This window comes from Mobula hypostoma, chromosome 3, assembly GCF_963921235.1.
Source record: "Mobula hypostoma chromosome 3, sMobHyp1.1, whole genome shotgun sequence".
In the NCBI taxonomy this organism is placed as follows: Eukaryota; Metazoa; Chordata; class Chondrichthyes; order Myliobatiformes; family Myliobatidae; genus Mobula; species Mobula hypostoma.
In genome coordinates this window covers 99,281,481-99,301,462 of record NC_086099.1, presented here as the reverse complement: position 1 = coordinate 99,301,462, position 19,982 = coordinate 99,281,481, and the positions used below count along the sequence as shown (strand labels likewise).

The 19,982-nt window shown below is 38.2% G+C and overlaps 1 protein-coding gene across 4 annotated transcripts in view; it reads right to left on the bottom strand.

The window, feature by feature from the left end:
• The window catches only part of wdfy3 (WD repeat and FYVE domain containing 3), a 369,321-nt gene that overhangs the window by 55,637 nt on the left and 293,702 nt on the right, over window positions 1-19,982 (bottom strand). For 3 of the 4 annotated variants that reach the window (XM_063043525.1, XM_063043526.1, XM_063043527.1), the window contains 5 exons: window positions 17,047-17,207; window positions 14,664-14,741; window positions 13,448-13,678; window positions 7,788-7,956; window positions 1,250-1,413 (listed from right to left, as the gene is read on the bottom strand). In XM_063043525.1, the coding sequence (XP_062899595.1) occupies window positions 1,250-1,413; window positions 7,788-7,956; window positions 13,448-13,678; window positions 14,664-14,741; window positions 17,047-17,207 (803 nt within the window). Of the gene's footprint in view, window positions 1-1,249; window positions 1,414-7,787; window positions 7,957-8,667; window positions 8,734-13,447; window positions 13,679-14,663; window positions 14,742-17,046; window positions 17,208-19,982 lie in introns of all 4 variants that reach the window. The other variant, XM_063043524.1, reaches the window with a different exon arrangement.

Genomic DNA, 19,982 nt, shown 5'->3' with positions numbered 1-19,982 from the left:
ACTGCATCTCCTCTCTGTATGCTGACTCATCATTTTTGCTGATGAGACCCACCATGGTCGTGTCATCGGCAAACTTGATGATGTGGTTCAAGCTGTGGGTTGCAGCACAGTCGTGGGTCAGCAGAGTGAACAGCAGTGGACTAAGCACACAGCCCGGGGGGTAGGGGGGGCCGCGGGCGTGCTCAGTGTGATGGTGTTGGAGACACCAACATCATATGCACTATAATCAATATTAGTATTATTATTATTAAAGCCTTAGCAACCTGCATTACCTCCTGGTCTCATGATGCCAGGCCCATCTGGTGATCAATCTCTGGGACTTCACATGTTCTCAGATTCAGAAAGAAATTGAACTAGCACAGCCTTCACTGTGTTAGGTCTTTCCAGTGGTCAGTCTCAGAGCCTCATTTGATATTGGGCCCAAAAGCTGGCCAGAATCTTAGGCTTCATGCGACGTCTGGTTTGGATAATCAGTAGCCAAACTTAAATAGATGCCAACCAGTCTTAGGCAAAGATTGTAAATTAGTCACACTCCATGAAAAGTCAACTAGTCAGTTTTCTATTATCCTGGGATACTATGATTTTTTAAAACTGTAGATCTTTTTCTCTTTCTAAATGGAGAATGGTGACATCATTTTATAGTATTTTATTTTGTGTTCTTTGTGTCCAACTCATATACTTGTATTTCAAGCTAATATTATTGCCTAAAATAAGCCCTTCCCATATCTAGTTCCTTTTCATAGGAATGAAATGTACGCAATATTCTGAGCTAATTTCCAATTAAGTTTTAAAAAAAGTAAATCTAGGGAGCATGTAATGACAGACTAAGCCAGTACTGCAAATCATCTGACAAGAGAAAATCAGCTTGCAAAACTATATCACTAATATTAATTGTCGTTTAAAATCTATTTGTTGCATTAACATGTGGGATCTGGTAGTACTACTTTAACCATCATTCAAAGTACCTTACATTAGCCAACAACTACATTAATCTGGAGCAGAAAGAACTAAAATCTTAATATTACACAGTTATTTCCCATTTTACCCAAAATACCCACTATGTAGCCTTTCAAACAACATTTTTTTGTTATTTATATAAAAAAAGGAAACCAAAAAGCACTAGTTTTTCTAGCAAGGCAATTTGTTTGCTGTAAAATTTCAAGATTGTCTATATCTACTTAGTTCCTCTAAATCCATATTGAAGTTTCTCTACACCTCTGATAAAAAAAAAATTCATTGGTTTATGTACCTTTTCTCCCTCTTCTAATAATCGTAAGAGTGTTTGGTTATCGGTCTTCTCTTCTTCTTCCACTGAACTTGCTTCAGAAGCCTGGTCAAGGAAAGGTTCTGTGCTGTCATCATCTCCACCATCAGGGGCAGAACGTGAACGTTTCAAAGGTGGCTTCACAATTCCTATACAATTATATTTTATGTTACTTTGCAAAATTAATGAAAATGTACATATCTTAAGAGATTGCCTGAAGAAAGAATGGCATTAATTAAATTTTACTTTTTATTCAAATCACATACATGGATAGAATTAGTACAGCTTGTTATACATGATCATTAATTTCATGGCTACTGTATTTAATGCAAATTCTCTTTTTTCTTCCAACATTTCCAGGTCACTTTTTTTGTAGTAGCAATTTTATGATAGTGTATCTGTGAAGCTATTTTGATCGCATGCCTGATGGTCCCAATCCGTTTTCAAGGTGGTGATTGAAATAGTGGGCAACAAAATGTATTTATAAAGCCTTCAAATCCTAAAAGGACCTTTAACAAAAGCTGAAATGCAAGGAAGCTGGGAATTAGCTACGCTAATTCGATGGGAACTGGACAGATAAACTCTTTAGCAGGACGTGATTAATGCCATTTGAGTATCTCTGATGAACCAGATTTGACCTGTCAATCAAAGACTTAGATGGGGTGATGCAAGGCCATATATGCTTTTTTGTTGTAACAAAGCTTTGCATTTGGTGTAGATGTAGGCACTGTTGTAAGACAACTGGCTCAAATCAATTGACATTATAGTGGCAACTGGTTTAATATAGGTAAAAATGGTTACCCCTTTTAGCCCTTCAAAGAATAGAAATGATTGAAATCTCGAAAGAACAGAGATATAAAAAGGCTTGCAGTCCATTCAGTGATCATTAATTTTATATGTATAGGAACAGACATCACCAGTACTACTATGCTCAATATAGTACTTTTTAAGAATCACAGATTGATTTAGAAGGAAAGCTGCATTGATGTGATATGTAGATTGATATATGTATATACTTCAAAGATAAATATCTACTCATGATTAAAGAAAATAACTCTTATGGAATTTAGCTGGTTAAAGGGTCATTTAATATATATTGTAAGACATTAAAGGGCTTTATTAATGTGTGGAGATCAGAATTAGGGAATGCAATCAAAAATTAGTTGGATCTATCAGCAGTGAATATAGAAAACAGACATTTAAATAAATACATACACACATACAGTACTGCGCAAAAGTCTTAGATTTGGATATATACAAGACTTATCTAGACGAAACTCAAGGTTGTATAAGGTATACATACTTCGATAATAAATGTACTTTGAATATAGCTAGGTTGCCCAAAACATTTGCATTGTACTGTAGTTATTTTACGTATTGTATTGTACTACCACCCCCCCAAAAAATTCGTATTATCATATATATATATATATATATATATATATATATATATACACACACACACACACATTCAGACAGATATAAACACACACACACACACACACAGTGGGTGGATGTCTGTTAACTGGGACACAGTGGGACCAGTACATTTTGGCCCAATTAAATGGCTGCCCCAATTAGTTATGTTTTATGGAAATAGTTAAAAAGATTTTTTAAAAAACTGTGTAACTATGTATTTAAATGAAATACAGAACAAATTAAAAAATTTAGCAGAGTTATATTACTATAAAACTGTGCATTACTTCCTAACAGTTATCAGAGGAATTCATCCAGTGTATGCAATGAACAAAATCAGTGCTAACACCTAGTGCAGATAATGGACTGACTTGATACAATGTTATCGACTATTGCATCCTCTAAATCTTCATTTTCATTGTAACATTAACATTTTTCATAGTACCTAACTTGAAGTAGAGGAATTGTTACCTCGGCTGGCCTTAATGCTTTAAACCATACTGACCAAAACAGTTCTGAACTGTCTTAACTATTTCTTGCCAACTATCAATAACAAAAATAAATGATTTTTGAACACAATCGCATGCAACTGATGCTATTTAAAAACTGTTTGCTCTAAGCATGGTGTAATGTCTAATGGCCACACAAGTGTGTGTGACTGACACCAGTTTGAAGCTGTTCGGCAACATTCTACTGCCCCAATTAAGCAGCATTGTATCCCAAACAAACAAAGGGAATTCCGGCAATTTTATCGATTAGTTTTTGTTCTTGAGGAGTTGTCCCAAATAAGCGGCTGCCCTGATTAACTGGAATCCACACTACATGCGATGATGAAAATCTGGAACTCTTTTCAAATAGCAAATGATGCTACGGCAACCATTAATTTCGAAACTAGGTCTGACATATTTGTGGCAATTAAATTAGGTGCGATGCAGAAAAAAACAGAAACATAAATCTAGGTCATAGATGAACCATCATTTCATTCAACAACAAACTTCTCTTAAATGTTGCAATCCAACCTGCATCCATCACTTACACTGGCAGCTCATTCCATATGCACGACCCTCTGAGTGAGGAAGTTCCCCTTAAATATTTCACCTTTCGCCCTAAATCTATGGATTTGGAGTCTGAAAGTGAATCAGAGCACTTCAGCACAGAGACAAGGCCTTCAGACAATTGTATCTGTGGTAGCCTGCTTTTCTGCCTAGTCCCAACGATCAGCGCCCAGACCATAACCCTCCATACCCTTCTCACCTATGCACCTATCCAAACTTCCCTGAGTGTTGCAATTGAACCTGCATCCACCACTTCCATTGGCAGCTCGTTCACACTCTGGGGGAAGAAGTTCCCCTTAGATATTTCAACCTCCACCCTAAACTTATGACCTCCAACTTCAGCTCTCACCCAACCTCAGGGAAAAAAGCCTGCATGTATTTATCCTATCTAAACCACATATGATATGGTATACTTCTATAAGATATTGCTTCATTCTCCTATGCTCCAAGGAATAAAATCCTAACTTGTTCAACATTTCCCTGTAATTAAGGTCCTCAAATTCCAGAAATATCCTTGTATTCTTGTAAATTTTACTCTGTACTCTTCAAGCTTACTGCTAACTTTCACATAGGTAGGTGACCAGAACTGCACACTCCAAATTCAGCCTCACTAACATCCTATACAACTTCAACATAACATCACAACTCCTGCACTCACTGCTCTCATTTTTGAAGATCAATGTGCCAAAAATTTCATTTTCCGACTCTATCTACCTGCGATGCCAACTTCAGCCTATTTTTCCATATGGTCCAGATCTCGCTGCAATTTTTGATAGCCTTCCTTGCTTGTCCACTATGCCCCCCATTTTAGCATCATCCGCACGTACATTGATCCAGTTTACCATATTATCACTCAAATCATAATACTGATGACAAACAACAATGAACCCAGTACTAATCCATGTAGCACACCTCTAATCACAGGCGTCTAGTCAGAGATACCTACAAGTCAGGTTTCTCCTGCTAAGCCAATGTTGAATCCAATTTACTACTCATCCCGAACGCCAAGAGACTGAAACTTCTGGACCATCTTCTCACGTGGAACTTTATCAAAGGTCTTGCTAAAATCCTTGTAGACAGCGTCCACTGTCATTCCTTCATCTAATTTCCTGGTAACCACCTTGAAAAACTCTCAAGATTGGTTCGACACAACCTACTATGCGCAAAGCACGTTCATTATTCCTAATCAAGCCTGTCTATTCAAATAGTTATATATATCCTGTTCCTTGGAATACCTTCCAATAAGTTACCAACCACTGATGTCAGACTCACCAGCCTATAGTTTTCCAGCTTATTCTTAGAGCTTTTCTCAAACAACAGAACATTAGTCCTCTGGCAACTCACCTGTGGCTAAGGACTTTTTAAATACCTCTGCCAGGGTTCCTGCAATTTCAGCACCAGCCTCCTGTAAGGTCTGAGGGTATACTTTGTCAGGCCGTGGGGTATTAGCCACCTAATTTGCCTTAAGACAGCATACACCTCCTCTTCTATAACCCTCTCCTCTTCTGTATATGGTCTATGACCTCACTACTGTTTTGTCTCAATTCCATAGAGTCTGTCTCCCAAGTAAATACGGATACAAACAATCCATCTAAGATCTTTCCCGTCTCATTTAGCTCCATGCATAGATGATCACACTGACCTTCAAGTGGATTAGTTTTGTCCTTTACTATCCATTTGCTTTTAATATATCTGTAAAAGCCTTCGGGATTTTCCTTCACTTTATCTGCTAGAGTAACCTCAAGCCTTCTTTTAGCCTTCCCGATTTCCTTCTCAAGCTTTTATACTCTTTTTCTTATGTATTTCGTATACTCTTCAAGCACCTCATTTGTTCCTTGCTGCACCTCCTTCTTCTTAACCAAGGCCTCAATAGCCCTCAAAAATTGAAGTACCCTAAACCTGTTAGCCATGCCTTTTATTCTAATAGGAACATACAAACTCTGTACTCTTAATATTTCACTTTAGACGGCCTCCTGCTTACCAAACATCCCTTTGCTAGAAAACAAACTATCCTGATCCAAACCTGTTAGATCCTTTCTGATGTCTTTTAACTCTGTCTTTCTCTAATTTAAAATCCCAACCTGAGGACCAGTCCTCTTTTTCTATATTTATCATGAAACAAATGATATTATGATTACTAGGTGCAAAGTGTTTCCCTACACAAACTTCTGTCACCTGCCCTGGTTTATTTCCCAATAGGAAATTTAGCATCATACTCTCTCTAGTTGGGCCCTCTAAGTACTGATTAAGGAAACTCCTGAACAGATTTGACAAATTCTATCCCATCGAGCCCTTTTACAGTACCGAGGCCCAGTCAATCTGTGGAAAGTTAACATCACTTTCTATCAGAACCTTACATTTCTTGCAGTAGTCTGTGATCTCTACAAATTTGCTCTTCTAAATCCCACGGATTGTTTGAAGGTCTATAATAAAATCCTATTAATGTGGTCATCCCATTTTTATTCCTCAGTTCCACTCATATAGCCTCAGTAGACACTAGTCTGTCTTGTCTGAGCACTACTGTGACAATTTACCTGATCAGTAAAACCACCTTCAATACCTCTCTGTCTATCATGTCTAAATCAACAAAACCCTAGAACAATGAGCTGTCAGTTCTGTCCCTTCTGCAACCAAGTCTCTTTAATGGCTACAATCATAATTCTACGTGTTAATCCATGATCTAAGCTAATCTGCTTTACCTATATTACTGTCTGAAATACTCAGAACGTTAGTCCCACTATGCTTACTCAACTTATCGATTCCCGTTTCGCTATGTAGGCATAACATCTATCTTCCCCACATGCACTCCACAAGCTGCTCTGACATTCTGGTTCCCATCCTCCTGCAACTCTTGTCTGTATCCTAACATTTAGAAGGTTAAGACTGATGTAATATTAAAATGATTCAATAGGGAAACTAATTCCTTTGGCAAAGAAGCAAAGATCCAAATAAGATGATAAAATCGGAGTGAGTCAACTTACTTATGGAACATTCATATGGCCCTACAAAAAGCTGATCCTAGTTCAAATGATAAAATTGTGAAGAAGATTATAGGGTACAAAGTTATAGGATGAGGTACAGTTCAGCAACGAAATGAGTTATGAAACATGTTCCAAGGCTTGAATGGCTATGTAAATCATAAACACAAGAAAATCTGCAGATGCTAGAAATCCAAAGCAACACAGACAAGATGCTGGAGGAACTCAGAGGCCAGGCAGCATCTACAGAAAAGAGAAAACAGTTGACACTTCGGGCAGAGACCCTTCATCAGCCCGTGAATGACTATGTTTCATCAGATCAGAGTGAACAACTCACCTTTACAGGTTAGAAGACATTTTACTATAAACGAAAATTTATAACAAGGAAAACTATTTCCATTTAGATCTTCAAGATATTGGAATGATTCTTCATGCTGTACAAACATTTTGGAATACAACTGCTATTATAAAAGTATATTTAAGTCTAATTTAGGTTGAAGGATACGTGATGAGATTCCACAATTCATGTCTTCTCTATGACACAGAAAAGGGCCATTTAGCCCATTAAGTCTTTGCCAGTACTTAGAGCATTTCCATCAATCTCATTCCCCAATTGTCTCCCCACCACCCCACCTCCCCGCAACCCATTCTCTCTCAGTAAGTGGTGGAATATATTCTAAGAGTTAGCACTGATTGAATACTATTAACCTACTACCCACATACATGGGAGTAATTTACAATAGGTAATTAACCTACCACCAAGCAGAGGGTATAGGAGAAAACCTGAGAACTCAGGGGAAACCCTCTTGTTTAAAAGGACAATGTGTAAACTCTTAACAGACAGCACCAGAATTCTAGTCTGCATGCTGATTGCTGGAGTTGTGAGCTACTAATTGTGCCATCATGCCACCCTGAAAGATCACGTAATTTTCATTTATTTTTGTTTCGCTTTTTAAAAAATTGTGTAATTACAACATCTAGAAAATACAATTTTAAAATAAGTGCAACAGAAGTCCTTTTGCACATCAGTTGCAAGACAATCAAGGTGCATTACAGATAATACAATGATATAACCTTTAACTCTTGCAATTGTGTCTTCTCCATGCTCAGGTTCATGCTGGGTGGTTTCACCCTCCGAACTCTCTTCAATTGTATCTGGATACATGGTTGGATTTCCAGCAGAAAGTCGTAGGTAGTATTCTTTACTGTCATAGCTAATAGCTCTACGGTAACGAGCAGGTTTCTGTAAAAGCAAAACAGATTACTTCTGTGCAACACAAATGATTCTTTATATAGTCATGAACTTACCTTTGACATAGCACTAGATCAAAAATTACAAACATAAAGGTTGTTTTACAGTAGCCAAGCATGTCTATGTGTACACAATAATAAATCATCTGCAAAGTTAAATAGTCACAACCACTATGCGGCGAAGTCGTGTTTGGTAAACATGCTTTAGAAAAAAGTGCTTTCCATATGTGAAACAATAATTAATATTGAAGTGATGAGGTTTAATTTTGAAACTGCTTAAATGTGCAGGTATTTTAAATGCTTTGATCTAATATTTTGTTTTCCATGGAATAGAGGAAGGGAAACAGGAAGAAGAATGAACTAATCCAACTCAAGTTACATCATTACATTTTGCTTGAAACAACGTAGTTTAATCACAAGGCCACAAAAGCAGCAGTGATGTTATTTCAAGTGCTAGGGTGAGATTTCAGCCCAAGAAATCCTGTTAGTGTGCAGTTCAGAACAGTTTACAAAGATCTATTTTGGTGAAAACTGTGAAATAAAAACAAGTCTTGGCGTGAGAATGAATCATCAACTTGTAGCTCAAAAAGTGCATCAGAAGAAGCCAATTATAAAGATATGCTACAATGCCCATCATGCAGGCCCATTCAATGCTAACTTTTAATGGCCGAAGCAACGACTGCTCTGTTTCTTACTCCTTTACCTTTTCAGAAACTATTCTGTCATCATCAAACCATGGCATCTCGGATACTTTAATAGCAGTGATATACTAAAATAAAGTATTGAGAATAGAGGAAATACTCATCAGATTTTCAGTATCACAAATCAGCAAAACCATTAAGATTAAAGTTAGCGTACACTGAAACATTGAAATATACAGTGAAGCGCATCGCTTGTATCAATGACCAACAGAGACTGAAAAGATGTGCTGGGGTCAGTCCACAAGTGTCACTATGCTTCTAACATCAATATTGTATGCCCACAATTTAATAATCCCTAATCCACAAGTCTTTGGAATGTGGGAGGAAACCAGAGCATCCAGAAGAAACCCAAGCAATTATAGGGAGAACACAGATATGCACAATGTCAACACAACAAATAGGTAGCAGCAAATTTTTAATTAAGTCTTGAAAATGAATTAGGTGACCTCAAAAGCAGTAATTAACATTAGTAGAATTATTGCTGAAATTTAAAAATATGTTTAGAACATATTTTATCTGAAAAACATCTGAGTTACCTTTGCTAAATAAACCTTAGTTTGGACCCCCATGTCCCCATCCCAATGAATTAAAAGCCGGCATGACACTGAACTTTTCTTCCAATACCGTCTCACCCAAATTCATATTCTCGGCCAAGGGTCTTCATCCCAGATTGTGGACCCTTGCATCTAACTTGAGAACTAGATCCTCTTCCTCTGGTCTTTGCTTGTCAAGATCTATTCACCAGTAAGTGCTGATGCAATATAGAGCATCTTAACTTTATCACATGCCTTTCTTTCTCCAATTGATCCCCACTTGAACTTGCAGTTCTCAGTAACACTATCATCAAGTCAGCTGTCAAATTCAGTGCTGTGGTTTAGAAAACTGTCCTCAACCTCAAAGAAACCAAACAAAAGATCTTGGACATACTCCCCCTCACCCTCTTCGTAACCATTACTGGGTCATGAATGCCCTTCCAATCAATAACTTAATTTCCTCCAGAGATCTTCACACCATAGTGCCTCAACCCAGCACAATCTTCTTCTACCATTTCCACCCTACCCACCCCGTCCCATGATTCACTTTTAGGACTGTCCTAATAGAGGCACTATTTTAAACTGTATTTGTTTCACAGAATATATGTCAATCTATCTTGATTATTCTGTCTCTCCTTGACCAAGTCCTTTCTCAACAGTTTTGATGGCAGTATTACGAACCCAGAGTTGCAAATCCCTTCCTTCTGACATCTATGTCACTTTTGGTGCCCTCTACCCTTTGTCATTTGGTGCTCATACTTTAGAAACATTCAATCAGCTAAGGAATTAATAGGCTATCAGTTGCCTGTGAATTTATTTTCTATCTTATTTCCACTTTGATCTCTGACAATGTACAATGAAGTTCAATGTAAGCTTGAGGAACTGTATTTCATCTTCCATCTTGCACTTTGCAGCGTTTGACATGTAATATGAAATTCAACTATTTCAGATAACAAGCTTTCCCTGTTTGTCAGACCATGCAGTTCTGATATGATGTCATCCTGTTACATTAACTCTTCCTATTTCTTTCCTATTCAACCAAGTCCTGCAAAATATCAACTGTCCATTTCCATCCATACACACTGAGTTCCTCCCGTGTATTCAATTGTTACTTAATATTCTCACCTCTGCCATTTCTTCTATCTTCACTTCCAGCATTCTCTTTTATCTTAGAGTCTCTGCAGCTACTACTTCTTGTTTCTCATATTAAATCAGACAAAACTGCTGGAAATAAGGAGTCTTCTCCACCATCTTTCAACAAAAGAAGTTGTGTTATCTAGATTCTTTAGGTCGTAACCCCATTCCAGACTTTCCTTTTGTTCTTCTTACCACTGCCTTCCTCTGAACTTGAATATTTCTTAATTCTGATGAAAGAACATCACTTCTTTCTTCACAGATGCTGCCCGACTCATGGAGTGACCTCTGCCTTTACTATTTTCATAGATGTAACTTCATTGACAGTAATCCACTTGCAAAAAAATACAATTCACCACAAAACTTGGAATTTTGTAATGTCATTCAGAACGTCAGATTGCCCCAATAGATTTTGCACTCTATTAATATACTTATTTTTTCTAAACACATTATTTCTCTCGATTCAGGGCTAAAATGTTATCCACAGCATTCTTGTCTTCTCTCTCAGTACAACTATGAGACAAACTCTTTTGGTTCTATAACTGAAGAATTAGGCTAGGATTTGTGTGCTAAAATCTCTCACACTATAACCTTCCAATTCTAACTATCAACTGAGCTACAACTGACATCTTCAAGTGCTTCATAATCAACTTCACATACAAAAGAAATTTATTTTAATTTGGTAATATTTAAGGTGCAGAAGTTAATAATTGTACTTATAGACTTGGCAAGTCAAAATGATAAGTATGCATTAACCCAATTTTATTACCAAGATATGAAAATCTAATTGATCACTGTGCATCTTGTGTTATTGATTCAAAGAAATGGAGACGTTATTCCACTGCAGAGTAAGGTGAGGAAACACAATTATAATCATTCTTTCACAAATATCACAGATGGTCACTCTATTGCTGGCATCACAGAATAAGAAACTATAGACTATGTGTACCATCTTCACATCTTACAATGATTCAAAAATTGTAATGCGCTGTTAAAATTCTTAAGCAACTATATAATCCAATGAAATTACTATCAGTTGCACAGCAATGTAACTTGAATTACTTATTTTGCGTAAAATGAAAAGACTTAATTTAATAATATTTAGGAAGTTAAGACAGTTCAAAAGGTAGCCTATTTTATTAACTTTGATACCATACTTTAAGTTGAAAAATATTTCTGATTACTATATCAATTCTTCATTAATTATGCTTTGAAAATAATAAACCATCTTGATGTTTCTGCATAAAATTAGACTTTTAGCATCATACTGTCCTACAGTACATTACACGAAGTAAAATAATCTATTTAGATATTCAGTGGTGTCTCACTAATATACTTAAAGTAGACATACAAAAGGTACCACAAATGAAATGACGAATACTATTAAAACGCATACAGTGACATGCAAAAGTTTGGGCACCCCTGGTCAAAATGTCTGTTACTGTGAATAGTTAAGTGAGTAGAAGATGAACTGATCTCCAAAAGTCATAAAGTTAAAGATGAAACATTCTTTTCAACATTTTAAGCAAGATTAGTGTATTATTTTTGTTTTGTACAATTTTAGAGTGGAAAAAAGGAAAGGAGCACCATGCAAAAGTTTGGACACCCCAAGAGATTTGAGCTCTCAGATAACTTTTACCAAGGTCCCAGACCTTAATTAGCTTGTTAGGGCTATGGCTTGTTGACAGTCATCATTAGAAAAGGCCAGGTGATGCAAATTTCAAAGCTTTATAAATACCCTGACTCCTCAAACCTTGTCCCAACAATCAGCAGCTATGGGCTCCTCTAAGCAGCTGCCTAGCACTCTGAAAATTAAAATAAATGATGCCCACAAAGCAGGAGAAGGCTATAAAAAGATAGCAAAGCGTTTTCAGGTAGCCGTTTCCTCAATTCGTAATGTAGTTAAGAAATGGCAGTTACCAGGAATGGTGGAGGTCAAGTTGAGGTCCGGAAGACCAAGAAAACTTTCCGGCAGCACTGCTCGTAGGATTGCTAGAAAGGCAAATCGAGACCCCCGTTTGACTGCAAAAGACCTTCAGGAAGATTTAGCAGACCCTGGAGTGGTGGTGCACTGTTCTACTCTGCAGCGACACCTGCACAAATATGACCTTCATGGAAGAGTCATCAGAAGAAAACCTTTCCTGCGTCCTCACCACAAAATTCAGCGTCAGAAGTTTGCAAAGGAACATGTAAACAACCCTGATGCATTTTGGAAACAAGTCTTGTGGACTGATGAAGTTAAAATAGAACTTTTTGGCCGCAATGAGCAAAGGTATGTTTGGAGAAAAAAGGTACAGAATTTCATGAAAAGAACACCTCTCCAACTGTTAAGCACGGAGGTGGATCGATCATGTTTTGGGCTTGTGTTGCAGCCAGTGGCATGGGGAACATTTCACTGGTAGAGGGAAGAATGAATTCAATTAAATACCAGCAAATTCTGGAAGCAAACATCACACCGTCTGTAAAAAAGCTGAAGATGGAAAGAGGATGGCTTCGACAACAGGATAATGATCCCAAACACACCTCAAAATCCATAATGGACTACCTCAAGAGGCACAAGCTGAAGGTTTTGCCATGGCCCTCACTGTCCCCCAACCTAAACATCTTTGAAAATCTGTGGATAGACCTCAAAAGAGCAGTACATGCAAGACGGCCCAAGAATCTCACACAACTAGAAGCCTTTTGCAAGGAAGAATGGGCGAAAATCCCCTAAACAAGAATTGAAAGACTTTTAGCTGACTACAGAAAGCGTTTACAAGCTGTGATACTTGCCAAAGTGGTGTTACTAAGTACTGACCATGCAGGGTGCCCAAACTTTTGCTTCGGGCCCTTTTCCTTTTTTGTTATTTTGAAACTGTAAAAGATGGAAATAAAAAAGTAATCTTGCTTAAAATATGAAAGAAATGTGTCATCTTTAACTTTATGCCTTTTGGAAATCAGGTCATTTTTTACTTGCTTAGCTATTCACAGTAACAGAAATTTTGACCAGGGGTGCCCAAACTTTTGCATGCCACTGTATATAGGTTTCATTAATAAGAGAAAGTAATGGCCTACAAGGCAGTTCTTAATGAGTTGTGAAATCATACTGTTTCATGTTTTAGTTTTCAATACTCACCTGGATACTGGCAGATTCTTGCTCATTTTCTGGCAAATAAGGATAATGTATGTAAAACATGTCATTCCGGACCATCTTCTTTCTCATTCTGCAGGGACCTTCAGGCATTTCCAACATCCATTTATCAAGATGTGATCCAATTGGAGGCCCCCATAGGCCCCTCTCTCGCAATAGCTCATACTCTATCTGAGCCCATTCTTCCGTTACATACTTCATTACATTTTGCTGACGCTGCAAATTCAAAATGCAATTATATAACTGTTAATGGCAGTAAAGGAGAAAATTAAAATTTCATGTTTTGCTAGTATACATGTACGCCCCAACCAAGTGATGGGTAGCAGTGTGTTAAAATCAGTATCTGTAAATGTAAAATGTCCTCCAAATAGAAGATAATTATCAAAAATGTATCCACTGTCTCTCTATTATATAATAATTTTGGCTTAACAGCACAATTCTAAAATAACATGAGAAAAATTCATGTGATCTACTGGTGATTAATATTAACAAATTCAAACACAGCAAGTCCCAACCAATTCAGGAATCTGTACTTATAAATGTACATCAGCTGTATTTTGTAATCACAGCCAAAAATTAATTGCTGCTTAAAGATTCTTGGAAAGACATTTTCAATTGTTAATGAATACAGACTATGTTAATTTTTAAAAAATCTCCGTCCTTGGATGATGTTCTAGAATCTGTAATATAAGGAATTTTGTTGAGTTCATTGGATATTGAGGACAGGATGCTGCTAGTTTTTTTCTTCAGAAACTCTATAATACTTGGCCTGATTATGATGCCCTTCCTGCTTCCATAATTGTGTGATGATCACTTCCATATTATGATTATGAATAGTGCAATTTAAAAGCGAGGCTAACTTCAAGTCCTTATGGTAGGACATGAAATTTTGACCACATTCCAGTGACAAGCACTTACTATCACCAAAGTATCATTTTCTTTGTTGAATGTGCAGCGGGCATGGTCCTGCTGTTAATATAAATAGATAGATTTTGATGTTTGTGCTTCTTTATACACAATACCATGATCTAGTTACAATGGCTCAATCACCGTGGAATAACAGCTTAGATTATATATAACAAATATCTAGATGTCTGAATATCTAGATACAGGATAATATTATGCATATAAGCCCATTGGTCAAGTAGAGATAATGTAGCGAATAAAGCAATTTTGTTCAAAAAAATACACTGCCTTTTACCTCTTGATATTCTTTATACTGCATATCCACCAAATCTCTCACAACAGCAATATGAGTAAACATCCATTGAGATATTTCCTGAAAGAAAAACTTTAATGTTTATGGATATATGAAATTTTGATAAGAGTACATAAGCAATTCTTAGAAGTTAATGACCTCACAGTATGTGCGAGAAATATAGTAACTCCAGAATCTCTGACCTGTGAGGTTATCTCATGAGGAAGATGACGCATTGAAGAAAAACAAATGTCTCTGACGTTGAAATACTAACCTCAACCAATGTCACTTCTATATTGTTCAGTTCATGAAATTTATCCAGGAAATATAATGTTGGTTATGTTGAAAGGTTCATGTGTAAATACTTCTAATATACATTGATTTAAAAAAGTATAGGGAATGACATTAGAATAATTCCTTTATGCTCTACTTAGCTGGTAATCTTGGTATTCATGTAAATTCAGAATAAAACCCTCCTCTCTCAGGTTAATTCTGCAGAAGCAGGAATCTGGAACCCAACAGAAACTGTAAGATGAACGTAAGTAGTTATTCTGACACCACTCCTCAACTCTTTCTTAGCTATATTTAAGACTGCATTCATGTTGCCTCCTGTACTCATGTGGAATTTTCCCGACTTTGCTACTAACTTCCACTTTGCACACTTGGACCACTGCAGACATCTCATTCCCCATTCTGAATCTTTTCCTCTCCATCTTAGAAGACAAACTACAAACACTTATTACAAACCCAGACTCACACAGATACCTAGACTAGATCTCCTTCAAACTTGTCTCTTGTAGGGACCCTCTTTCTCAATTCTCTATCTCTGCCACATCTGTTCTCAATATGAGCCCCTTTACTGTGGTTGATGGAGGTTTCACCAGCATCTCTTCCAGTTTACGCACTTCTGCACTCACAAGGCCTCTCCCAAGACAGAACAGTCCCCTTGGTCCCTGCCTCTCACCCTACCAGCTTCCACATAGAATATCTCATTTTATTGTCATTTCTGACAGCTTCTATGCAGTTCCACCACCAAACACATCTTCCCCTCCTCACCCTTTCCTACCTTTTGCAGGGACCACATAACTCCATGACTCACTGGTTTGCTCATCCCTCGCTACCCACCCTATTCCTGCAACTCTAGGTGGTGCAACACATCTTCCTACATCTCCTTTTTTCACCATTATCCATAGAGTTGAACAGTTCTAGATGAGGCAGAGATTCTCATGCACCTCTTCCCACTTTGTATTACATATGCTGCTTGTGATATAGCCTTCATTACATTGGCAAAACCACATGTAGACTGGGTGACTACTTTACCAAGCTCCTGCGCTCTTTGTATCGCATGTCATTTCAACTCCTTTCCCTATTTCCACATCAACCTATCTCTCCTGAGCCTTCTCCACTGTCAGGATGAGGCAAACACAAACTAGATGAACAATACTTCACATTTTAATGCTTGGGGTAGTCCACAGCCCAATGGAGTGATCATTGAATTCTCCAATTTCAGGCAACTGGCACCCTATGTTCATTTCTCTCTTACTCTCATCCACTCAGGTTCCCATCCACCTTTCTTTCCAAACATCCCCCCTTCCCCTGCGAACCAGTTTCTCTCCCTTTCCCTAAGTGGTACCATCTGATCATCACTCACAGATTGTACCTACAGGGTATCCCATCTCCTTTGCCACTGGTTTCATCTACTCATTATACCTCCCTTATCTGTTTGCACATCACCTTCCTTACTTATTAAGTTCCAGAATCTGCAGCGCTTTGTTGTCTTTCATCCCCACATTTCAGCCTCTAACTCCCCCAACCTAGCTCTATCTGCCCATTATACTCCTCCTCACCTGGTTCTATAAGTGGCCCAGCACAGCCACTGCAGATCTGATTTGACGCAAACGACACATTTCACTGCAAGTTTCGATCGACATGTGACAAACAAAGCTCATCTTTATTGCCTGCCAGCTTCTGATTCACCCCCCACCTCTTTGAAGCTGGCTGCCTCCCCTCCACACACTCAGATTTCAAAACAAACACTGGCAATCCCTCTGCCTTCGCAGATGCTACCTGAGACCTAGTCCCCTCAGAAGTGTTTGTTTACTTGAACATAATGCCTTCACTTTGACTTATCTGAAGCTCAGTTTCAACGGAACAATGGCTCTTGACGAGGTCTACTGAACAGAACTAATCAAAAATGTTTTTTTCTTTAAATAGTCCTACTGATATTATATTCATTGAATAAACAGGGGAAAAGGTTTGATGCTCTTTTTTTTTGAAATTGTGGACTTCTCAAATTATAAGTCTAAATCAGTATTTTAAAAGCTTACACTCAGTATCTGAATTAGACACAAAAGAAAAATTATCAAATTAAAGGGAAAATTCCTACCTGTGATGTGAAGTTATTTTTACTGATTCCACTTTCCTTTTTGTTACGCCTTGATCCAGTCAACTTCGACAGGCCAAATCCACTGCTGACTCTTGACAGTTTTGACTGCGTCACAGGACCTATGGTTGCATCTCCCCGACTGATATATTTTTTCTCATGAGCTATCCAAGGAAGAAAGAAATTAAAAGCATTTTATATCTCCAAGTTGTATTCTACCGTTTTTAATAATTTTAGCAAGCATTCAATTGTATTCCAGAAACTTTTGTCACTAAAACAGACAAATGTAGATATAAAAATACAGTTCTAAATGGAAAGGAGAACCGCTGTTGAAAGGTTATTTCAGTACTCACCCTCATCAGAGGAAATAAAGAATATCCTAGTTACTATTTAAAATGACAATTTATGGTTATAGAGTCACACAATCTTAGAGAAGTATAGCACCGAAAAACAGGCCCTTCAGCCCATCTAATCCATGCCGAAACCACTTCAGCTGACTATTCCTATTCACCTGCACAGGAACCATGGTCCTCCATATCCCTACTATTTATGTACCTATCCAAACTTCTCTTAATGTTGAAATCGAGCTGGCATGCACCACTTGTGCTGGCAGCTCATTCCACACTCTCACCACCCTCTGAGTGAAGCGATTTCCCCTCATGTTCCCCTTAAACTGCTCACCTTTCACCCTTAACCCATGACTTTTGGTTGTTGTCCCAACCAACCTCAAGTGGAAAAAGCCTGCTTGCACTTACCCGATCTATACCCATCATAATTTTGTATACCTCTATAAAATTTCCTCTCAATCTTCCACTTTCTAAAGAATAAAGTTCTAACCTATTTAATCTTTTCTTATAACTGACAACATCCTTGTAAATTTTCTCTGGACCCTTCCAACCTTGTTTACATCTTTCCTGTAGTTCGGTGACCAAAACTGCACACAATACTCTAAATTAGGCCTCACTAAGGTCTTATACAACTTCAACATAACATCCCATCTCCTTTATTCAATACATTGATTTATGAGTTGAAAAGAATGATATGTTTAGCAAGTCATCCCTTTGTTTTACACACTCCTCAGTTCCCTACCTTTCATTGTTTAAGACCTACCTTGGTGGTCCTACTGAAGTGCAAAACCTCACACTTGTCTGCATTAAATTCCATCTGCCATTTTTCAGCCCATTTTTCCAGCTGGTGTGGATCCCTCTGCAAGCCATGATAGTCTTCCTCACTGTCCACTACATCCCCAAACTTGGTATCATCCACAAATTTGGTGATCCAGTTAACCACATTATCATCCAGATCATTGATATAGCTGACAAGCAACAAAGGATCCAGTACTGATCCCTGCATCATACACGGAGTCATAGGCCTCCAGTCAGAGAGGCAACCCTCTACTACCATTCTCCCACAAAGTCAATGTCTAATTCAATTTACTACCTCATCCTGAATGCCAAGTGAATGAAACTTCTTGACCAGCCTCCACTTGCTAAAGTCCATGTAGACAACATCCACTGCCTTGCCTTCATCCACCTTCCTGGTAACTTGCTCAAATAACTGTAAGATTGGTGAGACATGACCTAACACATGAAGTCATGCTGAAAATCCTTATTCAATCCGTGCATATCCAAATACTTATATACCCAGTTCCTTAGAATACCTTCTAATAACTTTCCCTCAACTGATGTCAAACTCATCACTTACTTAATGGTTCTAACTACCTATGATGCTGCTTTCAATGAATTATGTACCTGTATTCCCAGATCCTTTTGCTCTACCACACTCAGTGAGGGAGGTTAAAACAACGAGGTGAATGTGGAAGGTGAGCACCAGCTGCCTGCCTTTTGTTTGCTAAGGATGACTCTGCTACATTTCCAGAGAGGGGAGAGTCTGCCACTGTACTCGGAGAATGTTGCCTATGTTTTCTGCGTTTTGGATGTGGACTTGGACTTATGGACTTATTTTAATCTTATAGTTTGGGCACGTGGCCAAGTGGTTAAGGCACGGGGCTAGCGACCTGAAGGTTGTGAGTTCGAGCCCCAACCAAGGCAACATGTGTTGTGTCCTTAAGCAAGGCACTTAATCACACATTGCTCTGCGACGACACTGGTGCCAAGCTGTATGGGTCCTAATGCCCTTCCCTTGGACAACATTGGTGTCGTGGAGAGGGGAGGCTTGCAGCATGGGCAACTGCTGGTCTTCCTTACAACCTTGCCCAGGCCTGCGCCCTGGAGAGTGAAGACTTCCAGGCGCAGATCCATGGTCTCGCAAGACTAACGGATGCGTTTAATTAAGTTTTTTCTGTATTCATTTTCTTTTGCCTATCTTTCTCTTTATTTTTGTGCAGGGAGCGGGGTCAATGTGCCAGTTCTGTTTTGTTTGTTTTTTTTTGTGTGGGAGGAGGGATTTGGGGTTGATGTACCACTTCTGTTTCTGTTCGCATTTTTGTGCATGCGGGGGGAGGGGATTCAGGGGTTGATGATCATGTTGCCTTTCTTTACTTGCTTGGTTTCATAACTACCCAAAGAAGAATTTCAGAATTGTATACTTAGATAATAAACGAACCTTTGAACCTTTCAACTCACCAGCCTATAATTTCCTGGTTTATTTTTAGAGCCTTTTTTAAACAGCAGAACAACATTGGCTATCCTCCAATCCTCTGGTACCTTTCCTGTTGCTAAGGATGTTTTAAATATCTCTACTAGGGTGTCAGTAATTTCTGCACTTGTCTCCCGTGGGGTCTGAGGGAACATCTTGTCAGTCCCTGGGGATTTACCACCCTGAATTGCCTTAGGACAGCAAACACCTTCTCCTCTGTAATCTCTAGAGGGTCCATGAAGTTGATGCCACATTGCCTTACTTCTATAGACTCCGTATCCATCTCCCAAGTAAATACAGATACAAAGAATGCATTTAAGATCTTCCCCATCAGTTTTGGC